General features: G+C 62.7%; 4 protein-coding genes across 8 annotated transcripts; 2 read left to right on the top strand and 2 right to left on the bottom strand.

Moving 5' to 3' along the window:
- Nucleotides 1–2: 2 nt before the first annotated feature.
- LOC136372619 (fumarylacetoacetate hydrolase domain-containing protein 2-like) lies at nt 3–2,405 on the bottom strand. 2 transcript variants are annotated; one of them, XM_066337311.1, is made up of 8 exons: nt 2,373–2,405; nt 1,646–1,821; nt 1,076–1,292; nt 943–1,002; nt 706–868; nt 391–499; nt 224–311; nt 3–129 (listed from the first exon to the last, which is right to left on the bottom strand). In XM_066337311.1, exons 2-8 carry the CDS (start codon nt 1,816–1,818, stop codon nt 67–69), a joined length of 873 nt encoding a protein of 290 aa, XP_066193408.1. In that variant the 5' UTR covers nt 1,819–1,821; nt 2,373–2,405; the 3' UTR covers nt 3–66. The 2 variants fall into 2 exon arrangements, with proteins under 2 accessions (XP_066193408.1, XP_066193409.1); XM_066337312.1 differs by having other exon boundaries at nt 2,369–2,399.
- A 348-nt stretch (nt 2,406–2,753) lies between these two features.
- LOC136372461 (calsenilin-like) lies at nt 2,754–5,900 on the bottom strand. 4 transcript variants are annotated; one of them, XM_066337058.1, is made up of 8 exons: nt 5,701–5,900; nt 4,618–4,742; nt 4,462–4,531; nt 4,302–4,372; nt 3,937–4,044; nt 3,754–3,858; nt 3,609–3,671; nt 3,118–3,297 (listed from the first exon to the last, which is right to left on the bottom strand). In XM_066337058.1, exons 1-8 carry the CDS (start codon nt 5,801–5,803, stop codon nt 3,250–3,252), a joined length of 693 nt encoding a protein of 230 aa, XP_066193155.1. In that variant the 5' UTR covers nt 5,804–5,900; the 3' UTR covers nt 3,118–3,249. The 4 variants fall into 4 exon arrangements, with proteins under 4 accessions (XP_066193153.1, XP_066193155.1, XP_066193152.1 ...); XM_066337056.1 differs by having other exon boundaries at nt 2,754–3,297; nt 3,609–3,858; XM_066337057.1 differs by lacking the exon at nt 3,118–3,297 and having other exon boundaries at nt 3,433–3,671.
- A 1,096-nt stretch (nt 5,901–6,996) lies between these two features.
- COX5B (cytochrome c oxidase subunit 5B) lies at nt 6,997–8,315 on the top strand. Its single transcript, XM_066337050.1, has 4 exons — nt 6,997–7,153; nt 7,269–7,342; nt 7,715–7,814; nt 8,110–8,315. Exons 1-4 carry the CDS (start codon nt 7,060–7,062, stop codon nt 8,220–8,222), a joined length of 381 nt encoding a protein of 126 aa, XP_066193147.1. The 5' UTR covers nt 6,997–7,059; the 3' UTR covers nt 8,223–8,315.
- Nucleotides 8,316–9,639: 1,324 nt separating this feature from the next.
- PURB (purine rich element binding protein B) lies at nt 9,640–12,633 on the top strand. The gene has a single exon (XM_066337059.1). The coding sequence runs from the start codon at nt 9,766–9,768 to the stop codon at nt 10,768–10,770; it is 1,005 nt and encodes a 334-aa protein (XP_066193156.1). The 5' UTR covers nt 9,640–9,765; the 3' UTR covers nt 10,771–12,633.
- The last annotated feature ends 671 nt before the right edge of the window (nt 12,634–13,304 follow it).

Below are 13,304 nucleotides of genomic sequence, written 5' to 3' on the forward strand. Positions count from 1 at the left end.
GCTCGTGGGCTCGTAGATTTATTGACCCCGTTGGGGGGAGGTGGGATCTGGGGTGTGTCTTCACCATCAGACTACCCGGTTGCAAATGGTGCCCAGCTCTTCGATCTCACACTGCACCTCATCACCACGCTGCAAGGGGGGACACAGTGGCATCTCTCCTCAGTGAGGTCCACTGTGTCCCCACTCGTGCCCCAACCTCCCCTGAGCCCCCATTTCCCCTCACCTTAAGGAAAACTGGTGGTTTCCGAAAGACACCCACTCCTGCAGGGGTCCCTGTCAGAAGGATGTCTCCAGGGACCAGTGTCACGAACCTGGGGGCACATGAGGTGTTAGCCATGACCCCCTGGGCTTTGGGGGTCCCCAGAACTGCCTCCCTCCCGCAGTTCCTACCGTGACACCCAGGCAACAAGGGTGGGCACCCTGAAGATGAGGTGGCAGGTGTTGCTGTCCTGCATCCGGTGCCCATTGACGCTGGAGCGGATCCACAGATTGTGGACGTCTGTGGGAGGTGACATGGGGGTGCATGGGCTCAGTGCCAACGTGACCCCACCCTGGGGAAAAACATGGGGCAGTGGGGAACATGGGGCTGTGATGGCACCAGTGGCAGCTGAGAAAGTCACCATCCCATCTGTGTCCTGTCCCCATCCCATCTGTGTCCTGTTCTTGTCTTATCCCTATTCTGTGCCCATTCCATCCCTTTCCCACCTGCCACCGCCTCCCTGGTGACAATGGCTGGCCCCAGGGGACAGAAGGTGTCGAAGGTTTTCCCCAGCAGCCACTGCCGCCCATTTCGCCGCATCTGCCAGTCCCGGGCGCTCACGTCGTTGGCCACCGTGAAGCCCAGCACATGCTCCAGTGCTGCTCCTTCCTGGGGACAGCAGGAACCTGCTTACAGGAGGACACTCCCACAGACCCCCGAGGTGAGGCCGGGGCACGGGGTACCTCAATGTTTCGCCCCTTCTTCCCAATGACGGCAGCCAACTCCACCTCCCAGTCCAGCTCCTGTGGGGACACAAGGGGAGCTGGGAGGGCCACTCCCCTGGGGAGCTGTGGGGGTCGGTGCCAGGGTACCCACACTGGTGTCCTCGGGATGCACGATGTCATCAAAGGGCCCAGTGATGGCGCTGGGGAACTTGCTGAAGATGAGGGGCTCCTTGGGGACCTTCACGCCCTGCTCCTGACAGTGGTCATGGTAGTTGAGCCCCACACAGATCACCTTCTCAGGGTCCCCCACGGGTGCCAGCAGCTGTGCAGTCGCCCGGGGCACCCGGTGCTGCCCCGACTCCAGTGCTCTGTGGCGACAGATTCACCCTCGGTGTCACCCATTTCTCAGGGGATGCACTTTTTGGGGGGGTCATTCAGGGGGGTCAGTTATATTTCAGGGACTCTCCTTTTGTGGATCTCCACAGTTGAGGGGACCCACTTGGGGTGAGCCACTCTTGGAGGTCACGCATCATTGGGGGTTACCCATGATTTGGAGTGCCCACCTTTTCGGGGGAACAGCTGTTGGGGGTAACCATAACCCACTTTGGGGTCATCCAAAGCAGCATGCAGATATGGGTGGCCACTGCTGTGGGGATCCATGAGGATACTCCCTTTGGCGGTTCCCTCTCCTTTTGGAGGACCCACCCTTGGCCCCACACACCTCTGGGCGAGCTCCAGCCCGCGGGGGCCGATCTCCAGGAATTCCCGCATCGATCGGGGCAGCTCCGGCTCCGCCGCGTTCAGATCCACCAGGTCCCCGCCAGGCGCCTCCTCCAGCCCGAGCCGGGGCCCCGCGGCCGCCCGGAACCGCACCAGCCGCAGCGCCGTGCGCATCCCCTGCGGCAGCGGGGCTCGGGATCCCGCCGAGGGGCCCGGGACAGAGCCGCCTCGCCTCGGGATGAATCCCGGCACCCGCGGGGATCCCTCTCCCCATCCCACCCAGTCCCGACCCCGGCGGATCCCACGCAACGCCGGTGCTCGAGGGTCGCTTCCCCAGCCCCAGGGGATCCCCAGAATCCCCCCAGTCCCAGGGGACGCCGTCCTGATCCCGCACGGCTGCGATCCCTGAGGACATTCCCCGCACCCCGATTCCGCTCAGCCCTGTCACAGGGAGTCCCCAGATCCTGCACAAACCCAGACCCGGGGGATTCCCCCACATTTTTCGCTCACTCAGCCCGATCCTAAGGAATTCCCCGGCTCCGTGGGATTCTCCACCGAGCCCACGTTCCCCTCACCCCGAGTCCCGCACAGCTCCGATCCCGGGGACCCCCACATTTATCCCATACCGCCCGATACTGGGAATGCCCCCGATCCAAGGAATATCCCCCGCAGCCCCAGGGGACTCCCAGGGACCACCCCCGTCCCGGGGTCCCGGGGGTCTCACACACGGCTGTTCCCCCGCTCCGCTAGGGGGCGCGGCGCCACACACGTCACGTGTCACCCCGCGGGCCCGAAGGTCGCCGCGCCGAGACTCCGCCTCCTTCAGGCCGCCCAATGGGAGCGCGCAGAGGGTGGGGCCAAACAGCCAACGAGAGCCAATGAGAGGAGAGGGCTGAGGGGCGTGGCCATGGGAGTGGAAACCGGAGTCGGCACGGTAACGGGGCTGGGGGACGGGAATGGGACCGGGACCGGGACGGAAGTGGGGACTGCCAGCCGGACAGGGACAGGGACAGGCACGGGGAATAGGACCGGGAGCGGAACGGGGACAGGGACAGAGAGCAGGACAGGGACCGAGACACTGCGCGTGTCTCACGTCCCTTTTGACTTCATTTCACCCCTAAATCGTCACTATTTGGTTTATTTATAAAATCCGCCCCTCTCCACGCTCTTGGGAGAAGGTGTTTCATGGGTCCCCTGAGTGTTGGGAGGAGGAGGGACTGTGTGCTTTTGGTTGGTGTCTGGGGGCTGCATTTCATGGTTGTGATATGGTGACTCCCACACCCCGAGGGGTTCCTGCCCTGGGGGGTCCCATCTCTCAGGGTCCTCACGCCCCAGGCAGTCCCCATGTCCCGGGGGCGTCCACCCCAGGGGGCCCTGGGGTCGGGTTTGTGCTGTGTCAGGTCCCTGCACCGCCAAGGGGGGAAGTCGGTGTAGAGGGGAGGCTCAGCCCCCCAAAATGGGTCTGTCTGGCGGCACCGTGCCCAGGGGGCTCTGGCGGACACGTCATCCTTGTCCTATCCCATCTCCAGGAGCCACATGCTGGATTTCTCCTGACTCTGAACTTGTTGTCTGAAATAGTAAAAAATCTCCGGGGCGGGACAGGGTCTAGAGCACGTTGTGGAAGATCTGCATCGAGCTCATGATGTCGTTGTCCTGGGAAGGAGAGACCAGAGACCCCGTGTCCCCCTCCTCCCAGCTCTCCTTGTCACCCTTTCGCCATCTCCCTGGTCTTCCCCCTCGTGCTGTCCCCGTCTCCTGTTCCCTGCATCCCACAGTTCCCATCACAGTCCAGCTGTCTGCCCTGCATCCCTCTCGCACCTGTGACTCCTGTCCCTCCTCTCCTGTCCCACTCCCATCCCTCCCGGGGTGACCCCTTTGTCCTTCTCTCTCCTGATGTCCCCAGCACGTCATTGTGGAACAGAACAAGGAGGAGGATGAGGATGGTGCCCCCCAGAGCCCCTCACCTCCTGGCACGTGGCCAGGAACTCCTCGAAGGTCACCACGCCGTCCCTGTTCCTGTCCATCTTCTGCAAGGGAGTGGCCAGGGCTCAGCGGAGCCACCCCTGGGCGCAGAGTGGCCCCAGGAGGTGACAGTGGGGACAGTCTCACCTGGAAGAACAGCTCCACGTGCTGGGCCGGTGCGCTGGCCCCCAGGGCGGGCTCGGTGCAGCGGCCCATCATGGCATAGATGGATTTCATGATCTCCAGCATGTCCTAGGGGACACAGGGCGCTGGCAGGGCCCGGTCTGGGCATCCCCACCCCACCAGCCCCCCAGTGTGCCCCACTGTCACCTCCTTGGTGACGCAGCCGTCCTTATTCACGTCGTAGAGGTCGAACGTCCACTTCAGCTTCTGCTGCTCCGTCCCCCGCAGCAGCACCGAGAGCCCCACTGCGAAATCCTGCCGGAAGGGTCGTGGCCATGAGCGGGGAGGGACCCTCACCCCTGCCCTTCCCTGCCGCTGCCACATCGATCCCGGGGCGCCCGAGGGATTTCATTCCCTATTGATCCTGTTATTTTTACCCCCCGCTGCCGGTGCGCCCGGCCCCCGCCAGGGAGAGTTTGGCCACAGCCTGGGAGGGGGAAGAGGAGGAGGAGGAGGGGGAAGATGTGATGAATCACGGTGCTGGCACAGCCATTCCCACCAGGAATTCCCACCTGGAAGCAGAGAGCCCCGTTGTGGTCGGCGTCGAAGGCATCGAACAAGAAGTGGGCATAGGAGCTGGCGTCTGCAGGGGAAGGGGTTCGGTGACTCCCCCAGCGCTGGATCAGGAGTTTTCCCGGACCCTCCGGCCGGGTTTGGGCACTCCCGACTCACCGCCTTGAGGGAAGAACCGCGAGTAGATGAGTGTGAAGGTTTCCTCATCCACGAGGCCACTGGGACATTCCTGGGAAGGGGAGCGGCGCCGGTGACCCCAAGGAAAGTGGGGACCCGTGGATCTGTGGTGTCGGGGCAACGGACCCCCAAACTCACGTTCTTGAAGCCACGGTAGAGGGACTGAAGCTCCGTCTTGGTGAACTTGGTCCGAGCCAGCAGCTGTTCCAGCCCCTCGGGTTGGTGCCGGATTGTCGGGAGCTCCACGTCGGCATCGCTGCTGTCTGCCAGGAGAGACCCCCGGGCAAAGATCCCCCTTAGAAACATCCCCTCCACTCCTAAACCCGCCCCCACCACCCTAAAAGTGTTGCATCCCGGAGGGTTTCCCACATTCCCAAGGCGCAGAACGTTCCCGAGCCGCCTCTTAGCCACTGCTGCTCCAGCCCGGCAGAGCAGAAGGTAATTAATAAATGATGGTTCATTAATAATTTCAGCCTGGGAAGCCCCTGTGGAGCCATTCAGCACAGGGGGTTGTCAGCAATTTTGGGATGGGGTTGGGAGCCTGTAAAATTCCCAGGCACTGTCAGAGGGGGGTGGACCCCCAGCTCCTGCTGTGAGGGGCCTCAGAGGACATGGGGGTCCCTGATGTCCCAACACAGGGGGTTTTGGGGGGCAGTGGGGGACCTGTGAGGGGAGGTTCAAGGGCTGATGCAGGACTTGGGTCTCCCTGTGTCCCACCTCAGGAGGTATTTGGGGTCCCTGTGGAGTCGAGGCCCCCCAGCACCCCACCTCGGAGGGCTTGTTAGGGGTCAGTGCCAACTCCGAGCCCTCCTGGCCCGCCTTGGAAGGGTTTGGGGGTTACTGGGGGTCCCCATTATCTGCTCCTGGGAGTTAACAGGGTGCGGGAGCCCTGGAAGGAGAGGGGGATCTCTGGGGTGAGGGTCCCCACCCTCCCAGGTGTTTGGGGGGCCGCTGGCAGCACAGCCCCTTGGGGAAGGCCATGACACTGCTGGGGGGGTTGGGGGCCCTGCCCGCTCACCCCCGCAACCCCAAAACCTCAGCCTTCAGCCCAAACCCTCCTGAGGGGGAACCCCAAAACCAGCCCGTTCTACTCCACAGGCACCAATCAGAGGCCAACAGGTCACATAGTGCAGGGAGGAGGGACAGGGATACCCCGGGATGGGAGGGGGTGAGAATTAATTCAATGAAATTATTAGGATTAATTAAGGTTAAGGAGGGTACCTTCTACAGAGATGGGCTCCAGGATGCCGAACTGCTTGAGGACGGCGATGAAGAGGAGGATGACAACGGCCACGGCGCACAGCTCCATGCCCTGGATGCCCATGGCCCCTGGGGGGGGATTTGGGGGCTCCCCCCCCAAAGCCTGCGGGGTGCGGGCTCCGGGTGCTGTGGGAGCGCGGGGCGGGTGCTGCGCCCGCCGCCCGCCCGTGTCCGGCTGTCCTGCCCTCCTCCTCCTCCTCCTCCTCCCTTGGCACGCTCCCACCCCCGGCCCCCCCCCCGCCCCGCCGCTGCTTTTCCACGTTTTATTTTTAGTTTCCCAAAGAAAGTTGGGGGTTGGGTGGGCAGGGGCGCTACCCCGCAGCGCCCGTGGGTGCTGGGTTCACAACTGGGGGCGTCAAACCAGAGTGGGCCTCAAAATTAGGTGGAAAAAAAAAAGGTTGTTTTGCCCCCCCACCTCCGGTGGGATCGATGGGATCAATAGGGATGAGTAAGCAGCGAGGGGAGGGGAAACTGAGGCAGAGAAGGCGTGGGGGCTGTCCCTGTTCCTCCCGAGCTGTCCCCACCGCTCTGTGGGTGTCCCGTAGTCCTGGGGACATTGGCCCTGTTCTCCGAGGACCGTCCCTGTGTCCCCCCGGGGCTGTCCCTGTGCCGCTAAGAGTGTCATCTCTCCCTCTGGCCATCTGCACCCATCGCCACGGGGATGTCACTCCGCAGTGTCCTGGGCTGCTCTTGTCCCCAAGTCTGCAGGGACATTGGCCCTGTACGCCCGGGGTGTCGTGTCCTCAAGGCCCCAGAGGCATCTGTCTCCATCCCTCGGGAGGTTTCATCGTCCCCATAGTTCCAGGGCTGTCCCATCCTTATGATCCCAGGGACATCATCCCTGTCTCCCGTGGGGTGTCCCTGTCACCTCCAGGGTATCCCCGGCTCCCCCCTGTCCCAAGGTGTTTCATCCCCATGGCCCCTGGGGACATTGTCCCTGTCCCCCTGAGGGCTGTCCCTGCTGCCCCAGGGGTTGCGCCGTTCCCATGGCCCCTGGGATATTGTCCCTGTTCCCCCAGGGTAGTCCCATACGCAGTGCCCGGGGGACACTGTTCCCCCAGGGCTGTCCTTGAGCCCCCAGCGCTGTCCCGTTCCCGTCAGGGGGTCCCTGTTCCCACGGGGGTCCCATCTGCGACCCCAAATCTCAGCCCCGCCCACCGTGACCCCCGGGCCCGCAGCGGGGGCGGGGCCAGAGCGGGGGCGGGGCTCCCGGTAAAGGGGCGGAGCTCCGGCCAGTGGCGCGCGGCTCCAAAGCTCGGCCTCGCCGCTCCGCCCAACGTCACTTCCGCCCGTGCCGGAAGTGCCGCCACTCTCGCCGCCATGGCCTCAAGGTTACTGCGGATGAGCGCGGCCCTGCGGCTCCTGCCCGCGGCTTCTGCTCGCGCCGTGCCCGCCCGCCACCTCGGCGTGCCCGGTGAGCGAGGACCGGGGAAGCGGGGAAACGGGGCGGGAGCGGGGGAGGAACGAGGGGGACCGGGGGGGGGACCGGGGCGGCGTATCTGCACCCCCAGTGTGACGGCGCCCCACAGGGAACCTGGCCAGCGATGAGGAACAGGCGACCGGGCTGGAGCGGAAGGTGATGGAGGCCATGAACAAGGGTCTGGTGAGTGCCGGGAGTTGGGGAACCTCGGGAGGATCTGAGGGGTAAGGGGTGAGAAGATGTGGAGATCCCAGAGGGTTTGGGCAGTGCTCGGGTGGTGGCGGCATTATATCTGAAGGGGGTGTTTCAGAGTTTTGGTGTGCTTGGAGGGTTGGGAGTTCTTGGGAGGGTCAGGGGGTTTCAGAGTTGGGAGAGTCTCAGGCACAGCGTGTCTTGGGGGTGAAATTGGGGGTCGCCAGGATGGGGTGGTCAGTTTGGGGTTCTCGGGGACAGGCTGCCCTTAGGGGCGGTTGAGGGTCTGAGGGATGGAGGGGCAGGTTAGGATTCTGAGGCGCTCACAGTCCGGGGGTGTCCCCGCTCACCCCTTGCCCATAGGATCCGTACAACATGTTCCGACCCAAGCGCTATGCTGGCACCAAGGAGGACCCGAACCTCGTCCCCTCCATCACCAACAAGCGCATCGTGGGCTGCGTCTGTGAGTGCCCCACATCCTTGTCTGTGTGTCTGTCCTGTGTCCTTATGTCTATCCCCATGTCCGTGTGTTTGTCCTTTTCCTGTCAGTGTGTCCATTCCCTTGTCTGTGTCTGTCCTGTCCATGTGTCCATCCCTGCATCCATGCCTGTTCATTGTGTTCATGTCTCCATTCCTGTCCCTTGTCCATCCCTCCATCCCTCCCTTGTGTCCTTGTGCTCTGTCCCACACCATCTATGTCGTCTGTTCCTCTCCCCCATGGCTGTTGTCCCTGTCCCATGCTGTCCCTGTCCCCCCAGGTGAGGAGGACAACAGCTACGTGGTTTGGTTCTGGCTGCACAAGGGCGAGGCCCAGCGCTGCCCCTCCTGCGGTGCCCACTACAAACTGATCCCCCATGAGCTGCCCCACTGAGGGGGAATGTGGAACCTTCCAGCATCACCTCCCCGGGATCCCGGGGCCCTGTTGAACCCCCCTGAATCACCCCAGATAAAGAGGTTGTGTGGAGATCCTGACTTATGTCTGTGCTGGGGGGGCAGTGGGGCAGGGGGATCAGGCCATGGGAGTGTCACCATGAGTGGGGAGGGGACATGGGGGTCTGAATGGGATGCCATGGCCTAGGAGCAGTATTTGGGGTGGGAGGATCCCATTTCACTGTTCCTCTGCCCTGGGTCCAGCAGCAGGGGGAAAAGCCTAGTGGGTCGTGTTGCTGCTTTGACCCCTTTGGGCTTCCAGCCTGTGAGATGCCCCACCCCAAAAGAAGCCCCTGAGCACTGAGGGGGGTTGGGTTGGTCCCAGAACCTCCTGGACAGATCACAGCCCCCCAGACACACAAGGTTATCCCCCCCCAGAGCCCCCCCTGGGGACTTGTTTGTTCCCTTGGACATGTGCTTGCCTGTCCTGTGGGTGATACCTCTGTGGGCAGGAACCTCCTCCTGGAGGGTCCCAGGACGCCCAGGCACATCTTCCTCTGAGAGGACTCGGAAAGCCCCGCCAGATGCCAAGAGATCCACATGTGACCTTAGGAGGTTCCTGAAGGTTCTGGGGAGATCTGGGGAGGTCCCTGTTGGTTCCCATAAGATCCCCAAAGACCCTGCATGGTCCCAGGGTGGCCCTTAGAGACTGACACATCCCTGACATGAGGAGTCCCCTCAGGCAGGTAATGTGGGTTCTGCCCTCCAGACCCTGCTGAGGGGTCTCGGTGGGCCCAGGGAGGACCCGGAGATTGGAAGGGTGGCCCCAGTCCTACTGACTAGTCATGATGTCATCAATGATGTCATGATCACTGACCATGACGTCATGCATCATTGGCTGGAAGGGGTGGAGCTGTGAGCCTCACTGGCCAATGGAGGCTGTGCTAATGGTGAGTGGCAGCTGGGGGGTGGGGTTTTGGACCTCAGGGACCAATGGGGCCTCCGGGAGGCTGTGAATGACAGCAGGGAAGGGCGGGAATCCAGTCAATGAAAACAGCGCCGGAAAGGGAGGAGCTGGGGGCGTGGCTTCACGGACCAATAGGAGCTGCCAGAGCCTGAGACTGACAGTTAGGGGGCGGGGCTCTGCCTCAGTAGATCGGCTGCGGAGGAGAGCAGAAGGGGCTGCGGGGCAGGGGGCGGAGCACTGGGACTCATTGACCAATAGGAGCCAGCTGTGGCAGCAGAGCTCTGCGCTCACTGGAGGGGCGCGCCGGGAGGAGAGGGGGGGGTGCGGGGAGGGGCCTGGGCCTAGCGACCAATGGGAGGCGAGGCGATGGTGACTGACAGCTGGGGGCTGGATTCAGCTGGAATTAAAGAGGAGGGGGCTGCGGGGCGGGGCTTGGTAGGGGGCGGGGCTTAGCCGGGGGCGCACGGGGACGCGGCGGGCGGGGCCCCCGGCGCACGTGACGGCGGCGGTGCGGCGGTGACATCAGCGGTGTCGCAGCGGGGCCGGAAGCGGGCGGCGCGCGGGGCGGGCGGACAAGATGGCGGACGGGGACAGCGGCAGCGAGCGCGGCGGCGGCGGCGGGTTCGGGACCGCCCGCGGCGGGGCGGGGGGGGCCGGCTCGGCCGCGGGGCCCGGCGGCGGCGGCGCGGCCGGGCCCGAGCAGGAGACGCAGGAGCTGGCGTCCAAGCGGCTGGACATCCAGAACAAGCGCTTCTACCTGGACGTGAAGCAGAACGCCAAGGGCCGCTTCCTCAAGATCGCCGAGGTGGGCGCGGGCGGCTCCAAGAGCCGCCTCACGCTCTCCATGGCCGTGGCCGCCGAGTTCCGCGACTACCTGGGCGACTTCATCGAGCACTACGCGCAGCTGGGCCCGTCCAGCCCCGAGCAGCTGGCCCAGGCCGCGGGGCCGCCGGGCGAGGACGGCGCCGGGCCCCGCCGCGCCCTCAAGAGCGAGTTCCTGGTGCGGGAGAACCGCAAGTACTACCTGGACCTGAAGGAAAACCAGCGCGGGCGCTTCCTGCGCATCCGCCAGACCGTGAACCGCGGCCCCGGCGGCCCGGGGGGGTTCGCGGGAGGCCCCCCCGGGCTGCAGAGCGGCCAGACCATCGCGTTGCCCGCCCAGGGCCTCATCGAGTTCCGCGACGCCCTGGCCAAGCTCATTGACGACTACGGGGGCGAGGAGGACGAGCTGGGCGGCCCCGGCGGCGGCGGCCCGGGCGGCGGAGGGCTCTACGGGGAGCTGCCCGAGGGCACGTCCATCACCGTGGACTCCAAGCGCTTCTTCTTCGACGTGGGCTGCAACAAGTACGGGGTGTTTCTGCGGGTCAGCGAGGTGAAGCCGTCCTACCGCAACGCCATCACCGTCCCCTACAAGGCCTGGGCCAAGTTCGGCGGCGCCTTCTGCCGCTACGCCGAGGAGATGCGCGACATCCAGGAGCGCCAGCGGGACAAGCTCTACGACCGGCGCGCCGGCCCGCCGGGACCCGGCAGCGGCAGCGGCGCCGGTGACGATTCCGACGGCGACGACGTGGACGACGACTGAGCCGATCCCCCCCAGCCCTCGACCCCTACGCCGGCCCCCCACCACCCTCCCCGAGCCCCGGGGCGAAGGGGTCCCCAATCCCCCTTCCCAGTGACGGGGCGAAGGGGTCCCCGAACCCCCTCCCACAGCGATGGGCCGAAGGGGTCCCTGAGCCCCCCTATACCCCTCCCAGCGGCGGGGTGAAGGGGACCCCAAACCCCCCCCCCACGTCCCCGCTCCCAGCATCGGGACAAAGGGGTCCCCGAGCCTCCCGCAGCAGGGGTGGGGCACGGGGGTCCCCAGGGCCCCCGATCCCCCCCCTCCTGCCGCCACCGGAGAGAGAGAACCCGGCCCAACCGTGCTGCCGCCCGCGGTCCCCCGGCCCCTCCCCTGCTCCCACCATGGGACCCCCGGCCCCCAGGACTCGCTGTTTTGGGGGGGACGGGGGCTCACCAGCAGACCCCTCCCGGTGCCCCCCCCATCAAAACCAGCACCCGAGGGCCCCGGAGCCGAGCGGCAGCGCCGGGGGTGGGAGGCAGCAGAGGCACCTTGGACCAACGGCCGTTCCCTCGGCTTGTGATTTTTCCTTCATTTTCTTTTTTTTTTTTTTTTCCTTTTCTCTTTACACGTTTGTTTTTTTGTTTTTTTTTTTTGGTTTTTTGGGGTTTTTTTGGGATGCAAACTCCGGGCGCCCGAACTGGAACCAGCCCTGAGCTGGCGAGTCCCTGACAATTAGGAAAGATTTCCTCGGTTTTGCCGATTTCTGACCGTTTTCCCCCCCTCCCCGTTTCCCGCCGGGAAGGGGGAGGCGCCGGCACAAAGCACAAGGAAAAACTCGACGGGGTGAACCATCTTCCCCTTCTCTCCAAATAAGGCGCCTCCGGCCCCGTTTCACCAGGACCCGCCGGAATCCGCCCCTTGGCTTCACCCAAATTGGATTTTCCGGCCCCCAATCTGTGGCCACGCCCGGCCCCGGCACCTTGGGGGTGGATTTTGGAGGTTTATTGTTATTTTTTGCCTCCTTTTGTCGTTTTTTTTTTGCCCCCCTGGGCCTGGCCCTGGCGCTGCCTGGTCCCTGCAGCCACCTCCTATTAAACAAATTTTTCCACTCTCAAATAGTCTTTTTTTTTTTTTAATTCTTTTTCACTCCCTCAGCTCAGTCCTGCCCTTTCCAGAATTCCGGTTTTTCACCCTGTTTTCCCATAACTCTGAACTCCGTCGCTCTCATTCCAAAGTTTTGCCTCTTCTTCTCCTACAGTTTCACCACTTCTAGGACCTTTTTTTTTTTTTTTTTTTTTTTTCCTTTTGATCCATTTTTGGGAGCCCAATCAGCTGCCTCCTTAATTTATTACCATGGATGCGGCATCTCCCTCTCTCCATGTTTGTTGGGAAGTGAGGAAGAGCTGCAGACCCCTGGGGAAGCCCCCACACTGCAGGGACGTCGCGGTCCGTCCGTCCAGCCCCCGGCCCCATCTCGCTGCTCCCACTGCTCCGGCTGCCGTCGCTCTTTTTAAAGGGATTTTTTAAAGCGAATTTCTTCCGTTTATCCCATTTTTAAGCCTTCTCCGTCGCAAAGGACCTGGATCCCTCACTCACTCACATGGGAGCAATAGTCTTTCCTCGATGGCCGATGTGTCCGTACTGTATTTTGTACCCTCAGGCAGCTCTTTCCGGTGAATTCCTGCTGTATCCACCCATCCTCCTGGTCCTGTGTTCTTTGCCACGGAGAAAAACCATAAACCACAACGGCGATGACGGATTTGGGGGGAAAAATGCTCCCAGCTCCGTGGGACTCACCGGCGTCCAGCCGCAGGACCTCTCCTTTTATTTTTGAAGAGGATGATATATATATATATATATATATATAAAAATATATATATATTCCTTTGGGTTTCTTTCTTTTGGCTGAATTGAGGTGATTTAGCCTTATTTCTACTCTGGGAGAGCGGCAGAATCGCTGCCAGCCCGGCCCGGCTCTGGGAGCTGGCTAGAAATACACGGAAGAGGAAAAAAAAAAAAGGCAAAACCACCAAAATCCAGTAATAAACCCAAAAAAGCTCCCGGCGTTGGCTCAGGGAGCCTTTCCTGGCCAGAGAAGCGCTGGATCCATGGACACAACCTCCCACAGCTCCATTTGGGTGGGAAGAGCAGAGCACGTCAGGGGACGACAGCAGACAGAACAGCCAAAATGAGATAAAAGAGGGAGAAAAGGGGATTTGAGGTGCCAGCTGGAGCAAGGGGAGCAGCCATGGGGGCTGCCAGGGGAGAGGGGATCTTGGGGGGCAGTTTGGTTGGGTTTTTTTCTCTTGGAGCCCCCCAGGAGCCGTTGGCTGTTTCCCAGGAAAACGGGACAACGCCGGCATTTCCCCTGAACCCCCTTCCCATCTCTGTGTATAGACATGGCTGTGTGTACATAGCTCAGATTTGGTTGAGTTTTGGGTTGAATTCTGTAGAAAATGGGCAAATTGCTTTTTTTTTAATTATTTTTAAACCACAGATAGGGGGAAAAATATCCCAAATTCCTGGTACTTCCAGCTTTGCTGCCTCAGGGGCTG

Source organism: Sylvia atricapilla, chromosome 28 (assembly GCF_009819655.1).
Source record: "Sylvia atricapilla isolate bSylAtr1 chromosome 28, bSylAtr1.pri, whole genome shotgun sequence".
Classification (NCBI taxonomy): domain Eukaryota; kingdom Metazoa; phylum Chordata; class Aves; order Passeriformes; family Sylviidae; genus Sylvia; species Sylvia atricapilla.

What these genes read in the sequence shown, in the direction of transcription:
- PURB (XM_066337059.1), top strand. Translation starts at nt 9,766, where the DNA reads ATGGCGGACGGGGACAGCGGCAGCGAGCGCGGCGGCGGCGGCGGGTTC.
- COX5B (XM_066337050.1), top strand. Translation starts at nt 7,060, where the DNA reads ATGGCCTCAAGGTTACTGCGGATGAGCGCGGCCCTGCGGCTCCTGCCC. An exon ending in CCGCCACCTCGGCGTGCCCG is followed by an intron (nt 7,154 to 7,268) that starts GTGAGCGAGGAC and finishes GGCGCCCCACAG; the next exon opens with GGAACCTGGCCAGCGATGAG. An exon ending in GCGCATCGTGGGCTGCGTCT is followed by an intron (nt 7,815 to 8,109) that starts GTGAGTGCCCCA and finishes CTGTCCCCCCAG; the next exon opens with GTGAGGAGGACAACAGCTAC.
- LOC136372461 (XM_066337055.1), bottom strand. Translation starts at nt 5,803, where the DNA reads ATGGGCATCCAGGGCATGGAGCTGTGCGCCGTGGCCGTTGTCATCCTC. An exon ending in TCTACCGTGGCTTCAAGAAC is followed by an intron (nt 4,532 to 4,617) that starts GTGAGTTTGGGG and finishes TCCCCTTCCCAG; the next exon opens with GAATGTCCCAGTGGCCTCGT. An exon ending in ACGGCTGCGTCACCAAGGAG is followed by an intron (nt 3,859 to 3,936) that starts GTGACAGTGGGG and finishes TGTGTCCCCTAG; the next exon opens with GACATGCTGGAGATCATGAA.
- LOC136372619 (XM_066337311.1), bottom strand. Translation starts at nt 1,818, where the DNA reads ATGCGCACGGCGCTGCGGCTGGTGCGGTTCCGGGCGGCCGCGGGGCCC. An exon ending in TGCATCCCGAGGACACCAGT is followed by an intron (nt 1,003 to 1,075) that starts GTGGGTACCCTG and finishes GTGTCCCCACAG; the next exon opens with GAGCTGGACTGGGAGGTGGA. An exon ending in AACCACCAGTTTTCCTTAAG is followed by an intron (nt 130 to 223) that starts GTGAGGGGAAAT and finishes CCCCCCTTGCAG; the next exon opens with CGTGGTGATGAGGTGCAGTG.